The sequence below is a fragment of the Mytilus edulis genome, chromosome 2 (assembly GCF_963676685.1).
Source record: "Mytilus edulis chromosome 2, xbMytEdul2.2, whole genome shotgun sequence".
In the NCBI taxonomy this organism is placed as follows: domain Eukaryota; kingdom Metazoa; phylum Mollusca; class Bivalvia; order Mytilida; family Mytilidae; genus Mytilus; species Mytilus edulis.
In genome coordinates, this window is record NC_092345.1 from 101,779,864 (window position 1) to 101,795,433 (window position 15,570).

Here is a 15,570-nt window from a genome sequence, read left to right on the forward strand (position 1 = left end):
ATTTAACCAGGTGCCGATTTAACTAGAATTCATCTCAAATTAGTTTGAAAAATTATTAACATGATTTGTCAAAATCAGCTGATTTTTTTATTATCATTTTATCATCATGCTAAAAAAATCAAGAATTTTTACGGTTCACACGGTTATTTAAACGCTTTCGGTAGATCCGGCCCATATGTAATGTCGATCTGGTACCATGTCAATCCGGCCCATATGTAAAGTCGATCTGGCCCCAATAAAAAATATATTTATAAGGAATAAAAATAAAGATATTTATTAATTGACTTTTGTAATTAATAAATGTTTATGATTTTAATATAATGTAAAAGGTGTACGGTAAAAAAAATAAAAAAGGCCTTTGAAAAATATTTTCTTTAGAGGAGTACAAAACAATTAGGTTGATTATGTTTTTATTACAAGTTTTCAAGATTATTGGGTATAATTATAATAAAACGTATATAAAAGAATTCAGACATCAACATTAATCAACAGTAATTAGCATTTTACTTTCAATTGACTGTGATCCTAACAAGTCTTTCATCTTGTGTAATAACAAATAGTTACATACACAACGGTTCAAGACGATCCCCAAGTTGATATACAAACTTTGTTTTTCTTTGAAGTTCTTAAAATTTCTGAAAAAAGTGTTATAGAAGCCTATGATGTTACCTGAAAAAAAATATAATTATTTATTATTATATACACAAACCAGAACTTTGATTAATCAGGATTTGATTAATAATAATAATAATATTTTATTCAATAAAATATCAGGCATATTTATTATTACAATACACAATATATATACCATACATAAAAACAATACTAACACTTAATATGGTAAAATATATATTGGCATTTTATGAGTGCAGTATCCTTAAGTGAACAATTTGCTGATATTTTATCAGGGATAACCCATGAAAGCTCTAAAGCTTGTTTCCAATGGGGTCCCTTCATGTAAACGGCTTATAGTATTCGGCATACCAAAAAAAGATAACACACAAATTAATATGACATAAAAATTCATATAAAAAGTAATTTATATAAAAATATGATTAATACTATAAAAAATTTCTTAATTTTTTTAACCTTAATTGGCAACATATTCCAATCTTGTATGCCATTAAAATAAAATGTTTCTTTTTGTTGACTCTTTACTGGAGGAACCCAGAATCTGTATTCACTATTTTGTGTGAAATGATGATGTTAATGTCTCACCTTTGTATAATTTTAATACATATAATTAGGACAATGGTGGTAATAAATATTATGTACATGGTTTAATCTCAATTGTTTAACACGATTTTTATGCCCCACCTACGATAGTAGAGGGGCATTATGTTTTCTGGTCTGTGCGTCCGTCTGTCCGTCCGTCTGTCCCGCTTCAGGTTAAAGTTTTTGGTCAAGGTAGTTTTTGATGAAGTTTAAGTCCAATCGACTTCAAACTTAGTACACATGTCCCCTATGATATGATCTTTCTAATTTTAATGCCAAATTAGAGTTTTTACCCCAATTTCACGGTCCACTAAACATGGAAAATGATAGTGCGAGTGGGGCATTCGTGTACTGAGGACACATTCTTGTTAATATTAACATAACCAATCCTATTTAAAACATTATGGTTAACTTTTGATCTATATCCAGTGTTTTTTATAAATCTAACACATTTGTTTTGTAATACTTGTAACTTATCTTTATATTTTTTTCTGACATCAGCATACCATGCAGAACAGGCATAGTCAAAATGACATTGAATTAAAGCTGTTACTAAAGTCTTTCTTGATTGTGTTCTGATAAACATTTTGCCTGTCTGTATAGGAACTTCAATCTTGAATTTATCTTTTGAATAATATTATTCAAAAATTTTTCTCCAGAAAGAGAATTATCTATATTAAGGCTTAAATATTTCACACAATTTTGCAAGGAAATTGTGTGATTATTACAAGTAACATCAAAGTTACGAATTTTATATAATTTACATTTTGACCCAAACAGAATAGTTAATGTTTTCCCCAAATGAAGTGATAATTTATTATCAATCAACCATTTGCTACAAGATTCAAGTTTCCTACCCAGTTTCTCCGATATAACTTCTAACTGGAAAATAACTTCATATTTTAAATCTGTTGGAGCTGCTAAACAAACAGACACAATATAACACTCATTTTTGTATCGATCTAAAATAGTTTATTATCTGGTACTCCAATACTTCACCTACCTGTTGTCATCCATTATTGACACTTTTTTCCAATTCCATTTATACTGTTAAAATTTGTCACAAATTCCTCCAAAATCGATATAGTTTATTCATATTTTTTTATGGGGCCGGATCGACTTGGGCCATATCCACGTTGGCTGGATCGACTTTGGGCCGGACTGACTTCAGGGCAAATTCAAATCGCTTTCAAAATCGGTAAAAGGGAGACAACTTACGATTTTCAAGTCTCACAAGTAAAATGGCGACTGACAATTAAAATATTGAACAACCTAGGACTAATATTATTAATACTGTCATGGTTTTATTGTAATAAATACAATGCGGACTTTGACCATTTAAAGATTTAACTTTCAAAACATGAAATTAGACATTGAGCGTCTGTTTGAGTTATCAGTTTACATGATTTTCATCTGAGGATGTTGCGTAATCACTCAGCTGATTTTTTAAAATTTTTATTTATAACCAGTCAATCAATTGTACTATCCGGTAAGACTTTAAAAAAATTTAAAGCAGATCCACATAAGCTTATCACATATCGCAAGCAACAAATTGTATTTAAACTCAATTTCAATTTGACAGCACAAATGATATGAATGAATAGATAACTAAAATGTACTACATTGTCTTAATCTTTTTATTAAAATTTTTCAATATATACATTTTATACAATATTATGTAAAACAATGCAAGTACTGTGGATTCATTTATTTTCGAAGGTACCCATTATCATGGATATTCAATTTTGTTTATTTTGGCAAATTCTGTATACCTTAAGCTTCCTTTAGAAAATTTGTTATTCGTAGATAATTTAAATTTGTGGTTCCACTGTATATAGTGAACACCCTGACTATATTCCTGGTATCAAAATTGATTAAAATTCAAACTGCTACGCTTGCGTAAGTATTTGTTATTTGTTTCTGTGCTTCATATAAGCATGACAACTATCTGCAATTGGGTTCATTGCTGAAATGTCAATTTTCTAGCCTTCTTTACAGGTTACAACAAACCAGGATGAGTTTAAGGCCCCGTCCAGTCACTGCCACAGTTACAAAACCAAAATGGATGGAGCCTCAGGTGACAAGGCCTAGATCTAGGTCATTAGAATCCAATGGATCTACTGCATCTTTGACCTCAGTACTTGATCATGACAGTTATGAAAGTTTGGGAGAAAGTGAGGACGAATTACATACAGAGGAAGGGGATCAATATACCAGAAGTGATATTGATAATAGATTACATGAAGACGTTAAAAATAAATGGTAATACCTTGCAATAATTTCTTCAAATATATGTTCAAGATTGGTTCAGATTTATAATATTATATAATGTTTGTGTAATTTGTTTTCCTCATTCTACCTAAAAGTTAAGCATCACTTTATACAGTATCAGGATGTGTACTGGTATTTTGTTGGCCAGACCTACACTTCAAAGTTATAAATTCAATGACTGTTGTTGTTTAGCAAGTTTCAAGTTCAAACACTTTTTTTCAAGAGGTGAAAAAGTAAAAGAAATCCAACAGTCCAAAGTTAGAAAATTTGAAGAAAAAAAACTTCCTTATACACATGTTATATGAAAATGAATTGATAATTTACTTGTCTTTTTTCAGCATTATATCAGAATCTTCTTCGCAATACACAGAACAAAAAGATCCTCAGTTATCTTCATGGGAAAAATGGTTGATTCAAAAAAGTAAAAGTGAAAGGAAGAAACAAAGAGAAATTAGGAGAGCAAAAAAACAAGAAAAAACAATTAAAGAAAAGGAAAAACAGGATAAGGAAATGAAAGAAAAAAAAGCAGAGGAGAGGAGGAAAGAATGGTTAGAACAAAAAAGTTATGAAGAAAAATTACGTAAAAAGAATGATAGACAAAGAAAAAGATTAGAAAAAGACTTAAAGGAAGATGAAAAGAGACGTATAGCTGTTAAAGCTGAGGGTAATTATGATGAGTGGATGGAAAGAAAAAAGAAAGAAGAAAAAGATTTAAAAAAAGAACAGAAACGAAGACAACAAGAGGTAGAACATGCAAAGAAAAAACAACAAATAGACGCACAACATAAATATGAAGAATGGTTGCACAGGTCCAAGAACAGACCCAAATCTGTTCCAAATAGTTTTGGTTATACTTCTGGAAAATTGACAGGTATGTGATAAATGTATCAATGTTGGGGTTTTGAGGGGCTGTTACCAAGGATAATTTTTTTTTTCAGCTCAGGGTACGAGAAAATGGTGTTTGAGGGATGTTTTTTTTTAAAGAAAATAATACTGCTTTGAAAATTACTGTAAGGAAGCTGTCAGTTAATAAAAAAAGTGTGTATTTTCACTTACTTGTTATGCTAGTGTTGTTAATTACATCAAACATGACTAAGACCAACTAAAAAGGAATTATTGTTAAGTCGTGAACAGATTTCCTGGATCATGATTTTGAATCTGGGGTGGGTGTCCTCATTTTATGGATAATCTGAAAGATTACCAGACTTGTACAATTACCATGATTACTAGAACTTAGGACCAAAACTTCAATTTCTATGCCCCACACCTCCTTCCCTTCATTTGTTCGTCTATCTGTTCGTTCGTCTGTCCGTTCAACCATTCGTTGTCTGTCTGTCCTGCTTCAGGTTAAAGTTTTTGGTCAAGGTAGTGTTTGATGAAATTGAAGTCTGAACAGCTTAAAACTTACAAATGCTTAGTATAATTGTTCCCAATGATATGATCTTTCTAATTTTAATGCCAAATTAGAGTTTTCACGGTCCACAGATCATAGAAAATGATAGTGCAAGTGGGGCAGTCGTGTACTAAATATTGACACATTCTTGTTTTAAGGTAATTTGACTTCTATTTTCATTTTTACTTTGATTACTGATCATTGGAAAGATTATAAAAGTTAAAGGAGTTTATGAAGCAATGCATTAATTGAGTTATTGTAATTGGATAAAATCTGCTGAAATTGATGGTTGTGTTAATATATATTTTACCACTGCATCGAGTGTAATACGATATTTATCCACTCGAGACAGTTAAATTTTCAAATTTAAAACGCGAGGTTTGCCCGAGCGTTTTAAATATTTAAAATTTAACTGTCGAGAGTGGATAAATATCGTATTGCACGAGATTTGGTGGTAGAATCTGTTTCTCTAATGATTTTCTAACATTATGCAGGCAAACTTATTCCTTCTTTTCCAATGATCTGCAAAAAGATGTGTTCTTTCTATGTGACGTCATCAGACATGGTCACCTTTTTTCATGCCGTCACAATAGGAATTTCAGAGGAAAGCAAGAAAATTAGACGTCATAATCGGATTTTAACCAATGAAGTACTGAGATCAAACGAACCACAAATTGATTAAATTTTTTTATACAATGGGTGCAGAAAGGGATAAATTGACGAAGAATTAGAGAATGCATTGTACATAAGCATATGTAGAAGTTTACTTATTTTAACAGCAATAATGTTGACACAAAAAATTAATAATTATCAAATGAATAAAAATCAAAGTTGAAAATGTACATTTTAGTTTGTTTGTACCACAAGTTCAGTGTTCATGTCAATTTCTAGGTTGTTTGTACCTCAAGTTCAGTGTTCATGTCAATTTCTAGTTTGTTTGTACCACAAGTTCAGTGTTTATGTCCATTTCTAGGTTGTTTGTACCACAAGTTCAGTGTTCATGTCCATTTTAGTTTGTTTGTACCACAAGTTCAGTGTTCATGTCCATTTCTAGGTTGTTTGTACCACAAGTTCAGTGTTCATGTCCATTTCTAGGTTGTTTGTACCACAAGTTCAGTGTTCATGTCCATTTCTAGGTTGTTTGTACCACAAGTTCAGTGTTCATGTCCATTTCTAGGTTGTTTGTACCACAAGTTCAGTGTTCATGTCCATTTTAGTTTGTTTGTACCACAAGTTAGTGTTCATGTTCATTTCTAGTTTGTTTGTACCACAAGTTCAGTGTTCATTTCTAGGTTGTTTGAACCACAAGTTCAGTGTTCATGTCCATTTCTAGGTTGTTTGTACCACAAGTTCAGTGTTAATGTCCATTTTAGTTTGTTTGTACCACAAGTTCAGTGTTCGTGTCCATTTTAGTTTGTTTGTACCACAAGTTCAGTGATCATGTCCATTTTAGTTTGTTTGTACCACAAGTTCAGTGTTCGTGTCCATTTTAGTTTGTTTGTACCACAAGTTCAGTGTTCATGTCCATTTCTAGGTTGTTTGTACCACAAGTTCAGTGTTCATGTCCATTTCTAGGTTGTTTGTACCACAAGTTCAATGTTCATGTCCATTTCTAGGTTGTTTGTACCACATGTTCAGTGTTCATGTCCATTTCTAGGTTGTTTGTACCACATGTTCAGTGTTCATGTCCATTTCTAGGTTGTTTGTACCACATGTTCAGTGTTCATGTCCATTTCTAGGTTGTTTGTACCACATGTTCAGTGTTCATGTCCATTTCTAGGTTGTTTGTACCACAAGTTCAGTGTTCATGCATGTCCATTTCTAGGTTGTTTGTACCACAAGTTCAGTGTTCATGTCCATTTCTAGGTTGTTTGTACCACAAGTTCAGTGTTCATGTCCATTTCTAGGTTGTTTGTACCACAAGTTCAGTGTTCATGTCCATTTCTAGGTTGTTTGTACCACAAGTTCAGTGTTCATGTCCATTTTTAGGTTGTTTGTACCACAAGTTCAGTGTTCATGTCCATTTCTAGGTTGTTTGTACCACATGTTCAGTGTTCATGTCCATTTCTAGGTTGTTTGTACCACATGTTCAGTGTTCATGTCCATTTCATGTCCATTTCTAGGTTGTTTGTACCACATGTTCAGTGTTCATGTCCATTTCTAGGTTGTTTGTACCACAAGTTCAGTGTTCATGTCCATTTCTAGGTTGTTTGTACCACAAGTTCAGTGTTAATGTCCATTTCTAGGTTGTTTGTACCACAAGTTCAGTGTTCATGTCTGATTTTGATATTGATTGTACCACAGGTTTAGTTTTCATTACAGATAGTTATTTTGATTTACCCATAGTTCAATGTTTATGTCAGTTAATTGATTATACCCCAGATTCAATGTATATCATATTATGATTTTGATTTTATTGCATGTACATGTTCTGTGTTAATGTCAGAATCTGATTTTTTTCATGCCACAGGTTCACTAGTACCATGAGAACTGTACATGTTCATGTCTGATTCTGATTTTGACTGTACACAGGTTCAGGCCTTGTTAACTTAGTACTACAAGTTCAGTGCTTTTGTCACATTCCGATTTTGTTTGTACTGCAGGTTCAGTGTGTACCGGTATGCCCTATTGTAATTTTGTTTGTACCGCAGGTTCAATGTGTATGTCCTATTGTGATTTTGTTTGTACTGCAGGTTCAGTGTGTACCGGTATGTCCTATTGTTATTTTGTTTGTACCGCAGGTTCAATGTGTATGTCCTATTGGGATTTTGTTTGTACCCTAGGTTCAGTGTTTTTGTCACATTCTGATTTTGTTTATACTACAGGTTCCGTGTTCATGTAGAATCTGTTTACCATTTTTAAACATGACAGTCACAGTCTATTTTTTCTATGTAACTAAAGGAAATTTCCACATCTCCTTTAGTAACTGATCGTTACCATATACTTCATTTGAAAAAAAAATCCTTTAATTTTATTTAAAATAAGAAATAAATAACTATATAACATCAATATAAAGAAAAATCTAAAAGGCTTTATAAAAGTGAGCTACAACAGGTACAAAATGTATATAAGTAACAAAGAGTGTATAAAACAATTAGAACCATTTAAAAGTATTGCAGTAGTTAAGATAAGAATTGAATATGAAATTTTAAACTAGAAGTTAATACAAATATTCAAGTTAACATTGCACTTCACTTTGCTGTAGTTAATTGTATGTAGGTGTAAAAATATATGTTATCATTTGTGACATGCATCGTATTCAATATGATATACATCATGTACATGTAAATGTAAAAACTCTAGATAAAAATTACTTTTAAAAAAAAATAGCAAACATCAAAACAAAGAATAGATTTCAGTTAAGTAAGCTATCACATTTATCTCAGGATAAGAAAAAGTTCTAACTTAAAACAGTTATCAATTTCCTTTCTGTCGTGGTTGTGTATGACAACCCTAAATATAGTATTAATGAATATAATATACCCTTCTACTTTATGCAAGAACACAATTAGTTGTATTAAATGCAAAGCATTAGACAAAGTTATGTTCAAATTATAATATCGTTGTAAGTATGTTCTGTATGTTTGAAGTTTTATGATTCAACAGCTTGCTGTGTAGGTTGTTGTTCTTGTTGAGTAGTCTCCCCTCCCTGAACTTCCTGTTGTGTAGAGAGCTCTTGTTGCTGAGTTTCCTCTTTTCCATCAGATTCCTGTTGAACTGATGGTGGTGACAACTTATCTTTCATATCCTTAATGACATCAGAATGCTCACGATAATCGGAAGGTGTTCTTTTTAACTGAAAAAAAACCAGAAATATAATGAATTTGGTAAATCTTCAAAAAGAAGACTACATGATATATATAAAGTTATAATTTGAACTTTTCTGTATATATCTAATGGACAATTTAATTTCTATAAGGAGTTGAGATACTTGTACATGTGTAACTGAATGAATTGGTTACTTAATTTCTATATTTTCATTTTAGTAAAATAAGAGATGTATGTGTTAAATAAGCTCCTCTTTTCCTGACATCATAGAATGTGACTTATTACAAAATAGAATTGTGGAGCAGAAACTGTTTACCCTTTGTGAGCATTGATTTCAATCCAAGTTGGGGATAAATGATCAATCTAAATTTTTGCCTAGTATTTTGTTGATTTGTCACCATGTTGTTTGGTTTTTATTTGACATAAGGTTTTTGTTTGTTTTTATTTGACATAAGGTTTTTGTTTGTTTTTATTTGACACAAGGTTTTTGTTTGTTTTTATTTGACATAAGGTTTTTGTTTGTTTTTATTTGACATAAGGTTTTTGTTTGTTTTTATTTGACATAAGGTTTTTGATTGTTTCCTTAGTATCTTTCAGTTCAGTCAACAAGATTTTATTGATAATTCTACATACCACATCTTTGACTGTTGTATCTGCATCATTGGCCAGTAGTAATGTTACTAAATCTTCATTGTTTAATCCCATAGCATAATGTAAGGGTGTTCTGTTCATCTTGAGAAAGATAAAAACCACAAGTCATAAAAGTCTAATATTCATTGAATGGCCATATGTACATGTCTTGTCCATATTACTGAAATTTAACTTGATATGAGAAAAATATTGTCTGTAGCAGAGGAATAATTCAGATATTTAAAATTAAAATGTAAAGTTAGAGATGCAGTACAGGTTTTCTCCTGTGTACAATCATGTAAGGAGGAATTTTTTTTTATGAAAAATGACTTACTCATGTTACTAGAGATTGTTTATAAACACAAAGATGATAGGCTTTGCATTGGACTAACATTGACTAACTAGTAATAATAATGACTAAGTGACTTACATGATCTTTACATTTGACTGTAGCAGGGAAAGACTTTGCTATATATTCTACGACATCATTATTTTCTGTTAGCACTGCTATATGTAACGGACATCGACCCATGTTGTCCCTAGCTGTAGCTAATTTTTTACGTTCTAAGGTTTGTTGAACATCTCGTAAAACACCCTTTTGTACAACTGAGAAAACTTCCTGTATTTTTTTCTGAAAAATGACAACATATATTTCACTATTTACATGTACCATAAATTTATAGATAGTTTTAAGGGGCTGGGCAGTCCTTTTCTCTTTTTTTCTCTCACAAAAATCAAATTATACGTAACATTAGTAATAGATAAAACAATTTAATTTACCTCTGACATGCATTTCTCATTGTGAATTTTCAAATGACCGTCCTGACAGAAATTATTTTTAGTTTTCAACATACGCAAAGTTAAAGCAGAAACTATTTTAGACGAAATGATTAATGTACTAAATAAATATCTGGCTGGACAATGAATCCTTAATTATTTTCCAACTTTTGTAGGAGATTATATAATCGAAGGTAAGGTATCTACATAGCTAGGATATATATATATAGTCACAATCCCTTTAGCTAGACATTATTTTCCACAATATTATATAGATTGAAGTGTATGCACAAGGTTAAATTCAATTTAGAAATGTCTTTATTTCAAGATGTCTATTCCTGAGGCAGGCAGTATGATAAAAAATAACCAACAATCAATCAATCAAAGATAAATTTAAAATATAGAGTTTTCCTGTTTAATAAAAACATTTAACTCACCATATAGTCTGGTAGAGAAGAAGTAAATTGTTTTAAGTCCTCTGATTGGTCAGTGATAGATTCCAGAATAGATTCCAGTTTGTCATATCCTTCTAACACTAATTGTTCTAATTCATCAACATTCTCTTCCTTTAACAGATCTCTTACATAATTATCTACAATATACAATTAAAAAGATTGATATGTGTATTCATCAAGTTAATATATCACCAATAACATTTCAGCTATTTCATAACCCACAATATATATCAAAGTTAAAACAATCTTGTTTTCACAGTCATTGCAATAAAGGATTGGGGCATAAAAAAGGTTATAAGTTCAGTGTATTTTAAATTAGTGTATCCCAATAACAATTCTAAATTGGTTTTTCTGATTTGGTAAAAATGGTATATTTTCATAAATGACTAAATGTATACACATGTATACAAATGTACCAACCTATAGCCTGTACATTATCTGTGATTCCAGCCACCTCAGCTATATCCCTAGCTGTCTTTTGATCAGCATCACGTTCAGCAATACTATATCCCATGTTAATCAATGTTCTCATGTCAGCACCTAGTACAAGTAAATGATAACATGAAGTGATGCAGTATAAATTTTTATTATACTACATGTAGTACATATTTTTCTTTTTTAATCCTAAAGCTGGATAGGTTTAAAATAAAATTGTTTGGTCATGTGGAGCAGTTTTCCATGTTTTAGATATAGAATAAAAATAACATTGTAATCATTTTATATACTTAGCTGTGCAGTATGTGTTTTGCCCATTGTTGAAGGCATTATGGTCACCTATAGTTGCTAACATTTGAGTTGTTTGGTCTCTGAGGGATAGATGTTACCACATCTCCATAATTTATATTACAGCACAAAGTATGTGTAATGTAATATTGGAAATCTTTAATAATGTGTCTCCTTTTTCTGATAGATTTACCAGCTATTGTATTTAGTTGCTTTTGTAGTTGTGAAATGTACAATATATGATGCATAACTCATGACTGACAGAAAAAAATAGACTGGTACCCTCGTGCATTGTGTAAACTTCTGGGGAATATACATGTATGTTTGTCAAGTCACATTTTATTGGGAGAATTATTCTTCATGTGTGTAACCAAAATGGCTGTAAATAATATCCTCCTACAACATAATTGGGAGATATCCAAAAGTATCAAGGGAGATAATTTTACCTTCCTGAGCTGCCAATCTGTGTAACTCTGTCTGTCCTTTACTGTCTTTTTCTTTACTTGGAGTTTCTTCCTCCCCTTCCTCTGTCACAGTCTCAAGATTGGGTCGTTGTGCCAAAGCTGCTTCCTTAGCTCTGTAGTGTAAAACATTGACATTAAGATATATTAACTTACATACAAGAAAGTACTGGGAGATAAAACTCTACTACAGCTGCTTATTATATATGTCAGACTTTGCATGATTTTCTTACTCCCTCCTACCCCCTAAAAAAAACAAACTATATTCTATATCTTCAAAAACGTTTATTTCCCCCGAAAAGTTTACGTGAACAAATATAACTCAAGATATTTCAATACATACAACAACATATCTCATACTCCAATAACTACGAATCGCAATACTTACTTTCTTTGGAGCTCCTCTTGTTCCTTCTTCTTTTTCTCTTCCTCTTCTTTTATTTTCCTTTGTCTTTCTTCTTCTTCAAGTTGTTTCTGTTCTGTCTTTATCCTTTCCTTCCTTTCTGCCTCCAAGACTTTCTCTTCCTCAGCTTGTTTTAAATTTTCAATTAGAGCTTCTTGCTGAAATACAAAATATGTTTCTGATACAGCATAAATCAGCAAAAAATTAACATTGCAGTAAAGGATATGCATGTAATTCAGCACTAGTCAGCCAAAATTACCATGGCAGTATAAGATATGTTTAATTACGATACAATGCAAATGAGCATAAATTACCATATATATAGCAATAAAAGAGACAGAAATTACCACTTAGATTTGCAGCTGAGAAAGGGAATATTAGATCTAGTATACAATGTATGTTTCCTGATGATTTAATCTGTATTACCTGCATGTTATGGTCCATATTCTCTCTGTATTTATATAGCCACTTTGATAAATACTCAATGGGATCTTTTGGTCGTTTCTCAGCCAACTCAGCCAAAGCAAATGTTAATGCTGATCCTAAATGCTCGGCTACATATTTTCCATCAATTGTTGTTGGTTTGGTGCCAGTACGTGGCCTGGTATCTTGAGAAACATATATGCGACGATAATTTCTGGCGCTGCCACAACTTTTCTCTGAGGTTTCTGTTTTTTCCTCTGTCATGTCTGTTGTATCAACAGCACTATCCAAGGATTCTTTGAGTTTTTCCTTCAAAGCTACAACTCCAATTTTCATTGGATCATCATAGTAATCTTTTGGTGTGCAGCCATTCTGAAATTACATACAAATCATCAGTTTCACTCTGAATTCTAAGAAAACACAAATAGTTTATTTTCATCCTGAAATTTGCTAAAATGATTAAGAAATTTACTTGCAGTGGGAAAGAAAGACAGATTTTGGTGCAATGTATTATCACAGGAAACAATGGAAAGAATATAGAATATTGCTAATTGAATCAACATTGATTTAATGGTGTGCACACACTGTAAACTTACAATATCTTTGATAGTTTCATCCCCTCCAGCCTCCTTTAGAAGTTCATACATATGTCCACCATCATGTTTCCCTCCTGCGTAATGAAATGGTGTTCTTCCCATCTGTTAATATAATCATCGTCATATCAGTCATTTACATTGATCATTCAAATTTAAATCAAACTTAAAAAACATCTATAATATTAGATCATTGTTTTAAGTTCTATCACTTTATAAGACATCAAAATGAATTATCTCCCATTGATTGATTCAAAAGGTTAAATATCAAAATATCAAAAGCATATGACACTAAAGAATTTAGAGATTTTGATATATTTAAGCCATACACTTACCCCATCTTTGAAATTTATTGCATCTTTAAATTCTTTGACCATTTCATGTACTACATCCATTTGAGTCAAAACAACAGCTTTCTGGAAGGGAGGTAATCCAGTTTTGTCTGCAGCCTCTAATAATTTCTTTCTATCAAGTAAATTTTTGAGCTCTCTGACTTTTTCCTGTTCAACGGCCTCATGTACTTGCTTTATCTTTTCCTGCAATTAGAAGGTCTCTCATTATACTTGTAAGAAGTGAATGCAAGTTGCAGATTTTTAAATGTTGTTACTTATTCAAAGATATATATTGTATATATATTGTATGAGTGAATTTACGCACAATTTAAGCTATATGAGTTTGGTAATATTTTCCTTTTTTGACTAAAGTCTTTAAGAAAATTGTATAAATAAAATTGCAGGGGACATATTTACCTGAAATTCAGGCAGTTTAGACATAAAACCTTCTAGATCTTCTGACACAGCTTTAGCCTCTTCAATCGTAACAGGCCAGACTTGCCATCCAGACAAACACAGCTTTTCTAGTTGGTCCATATCACCTTTCAAGATAAGTTCCTTAACGTGAAGATTCAGGGCTGTCTCAGCTTCATCTGAATAGTTACATGTAGAGATAAGATCAGCTACTGTCTGTCCATCACTACCTCGAATTGAAATATCAACTTTCTCTAACAGAAGTTTAAAAATATCAACTGGTACTCCTAATTGAACAGCTGCATGGAGATAGGTTGACCCGTCTGTATTTCTGACGGATGAGTTCTCTCCCTTGTTTAATAGTTCTTTCACATCGTTGATATTTTTATCCTTTATGGCTTGATAAAGTTTACTTGTTTCAAAGTCTGCCATTTCTGAAAATAGTTATAAAATTCATGATCATTTTTTCACCAGTATTCCATTTTAAACCTTTAGACAGTATATTTGAAGACTTTAAAGATTTGGACATATAATTGTAAGAGTGGATTGTTGATATTATTTTATAGAGTTTTGATATTAAAATGGTTTTGATGTTTCCTTTGCATAAAATAAACGATATACAGTCAGATCTAGTACACTGTATCTAACTAGAAAGACATTCCTTCCAAGCATTGCAATTTGATAAACAGATATATATATATATATTACTATATGTATTTTTTGTTGGTTTTTGATTATTTGTTATGTTTGTTTGGTTTTTTTTGTTCTTTTGTTGCTGTTGGTTTCTTTTTATTGATGAAGGGGGTTTTCCAGTGTTTGTAAGTTATAGAAAATTATTGTAGAAAATGGATAGTAATTGAAAATATGAAAAATAGCATTACAAATTTTAAAAACTACATTAATTCTCATCTTCAGGTCCCTTTTTCTTTTTACCGGTATGAATAAAAATTGAAAGATTTGATATATAATCCTAGGCCATTCAGATGTCATTGAAACATAACTAAGTAATTTCTAATTGACACAAAAATGTTGTTATATGTTTTCAGAACCTATAAATTTCATTTAATGAAGAGAAATAATTGTACTGAAATATATTTTATCTAACTAAAGATAAACTATACATAATGTATAAACTATCTGTTAAAATATTCATAATTATTCAAAACTCCCCCTATTATTGCATTGCCTATTTACATAAAAACCTGCTCATGTTTCCAAAATGAAATATATATGCATTACCCCTATAACCAATCACCCATAAAGATCAAGTATAATCTATGATTACCTGTTATAAACAATAGGTGTTTAGTGTAATCCAATGTTCATCAACAATTTACCTGATCAGACAGGTGTAAGGTTGTCAAGTAGATTGTTTACCTTGGTGATCAATGGGGCCACAGTGGGAGATTCAAGTCATTTAAAAGCCTTTTAAATTTACCTGTAAATAGTATTTATTTTAATTGAATATGAAAAGGCCTGTAAGTCTTTGAATAGACATATTAACATGAGAAAGGATATTAATAATGGGATATTTTTTTTTAATCAAATTTATATTTATGTATTACAGCTTATATGTAGCATTTCATTAGATAATTATTGTTTATTTTAAATATTGTAAGTGGTGTACAAAAATATGAAAGCTTTGCTGTTCAAAAATTATTAGTTGCAATAACCAAATTTTAATATTCAACAGAATTTTGAAAACTAAACCC

The 15,570-nt window shown here is 31.2% G+C and overlaps 2 protein-coding genes across 4 annotated transcripts in view; one reads left to right on the plus strand and one right to left on the minus strand.

Annotated features, from left to right (window-relative positions):
- Positions 1-15,570, plus strand: part of LOC139513733 (coiled-coil domain-containing protein 34-like) — a 30,327-nt gene that overhangs the window by 7,870 nt on the left and 6,887 nt on the right. For 2 of the 3 annotated variants that reach the window (XM_071302491.1, XM_071302490.1), the window contains exons 2-3: positions 3,214-3,477; positions 3,825-4,357. In XM_071302491.1, the coding sequence (XP_071158592.1) occupies positions 3,230-3,477; positions 3,825-4,357 (781 nt within the window). In that variant the 5' untranslated portion in view covers positions 3,214-3,229. Of the gene's footprint in view, positions 1-3,213; positions 3,478-3,824; positions 4,358-10,230; positions 10,249-15,570 lie in introns of all 3 variants that reach the window. The other variant, XM_071302488.1, reaches the window with a different exon arrangement.
- On the minus strand, positions 7,839-15,248 carry LOC139513728 (mRNA export factor GLE1-like). The gene is made up of 12 exons (XM_071302483.1): positions 15,144-15,248; positions 13,862-14,292; positions 13,448-13,648; positions 13,116-13,217; positions 12,523-12,891; positions 12,082-12,254; positions 11,679-11,809; positions 10,930-11,049; positions 10,492-10,646; positions 9,708-9,908; positions 9,281-9,379; positions 7,839-8,675 (listed from the first exon to the last, which is right to left on the minus strand). Exons 2-12 carry the CDS (start codon positions 14,288-14,290, stop codon positions 8,472-8,474), a joined length of 2,184 nt encoding a protein of 727 aa, XP_071158584.1. The 5' UTR covers positions 14,291-14,292; positions 15,144-15,248; the 3' UTR covers positions 7,839-8,471.

Bases quoted from the DNA above. Each gene is read 5' to 3' on its own strand.
- LOC139513728 (XM_071302483.1), bottom strand. From the start codon at position 14,290: ATGGCAGACTTTGAAACAAGTAAACTTTATCAAGCCATAAAGGATAAA. The intron at 13,649-13,861 runs GTAAATATGTCC...TTCTAATTGCAG, and splicing joins CTAAACTGCCTGAATTTCAG to GAAAAGATAAAGCAAGTACA. The intron at 9,380-9,707 runs GTAAGTCACTTA...ATCTTTCTCAAG, and splicing joins CAGTCAAATGTAAAGATCAT to ATGAACAGAACACCCTTACA.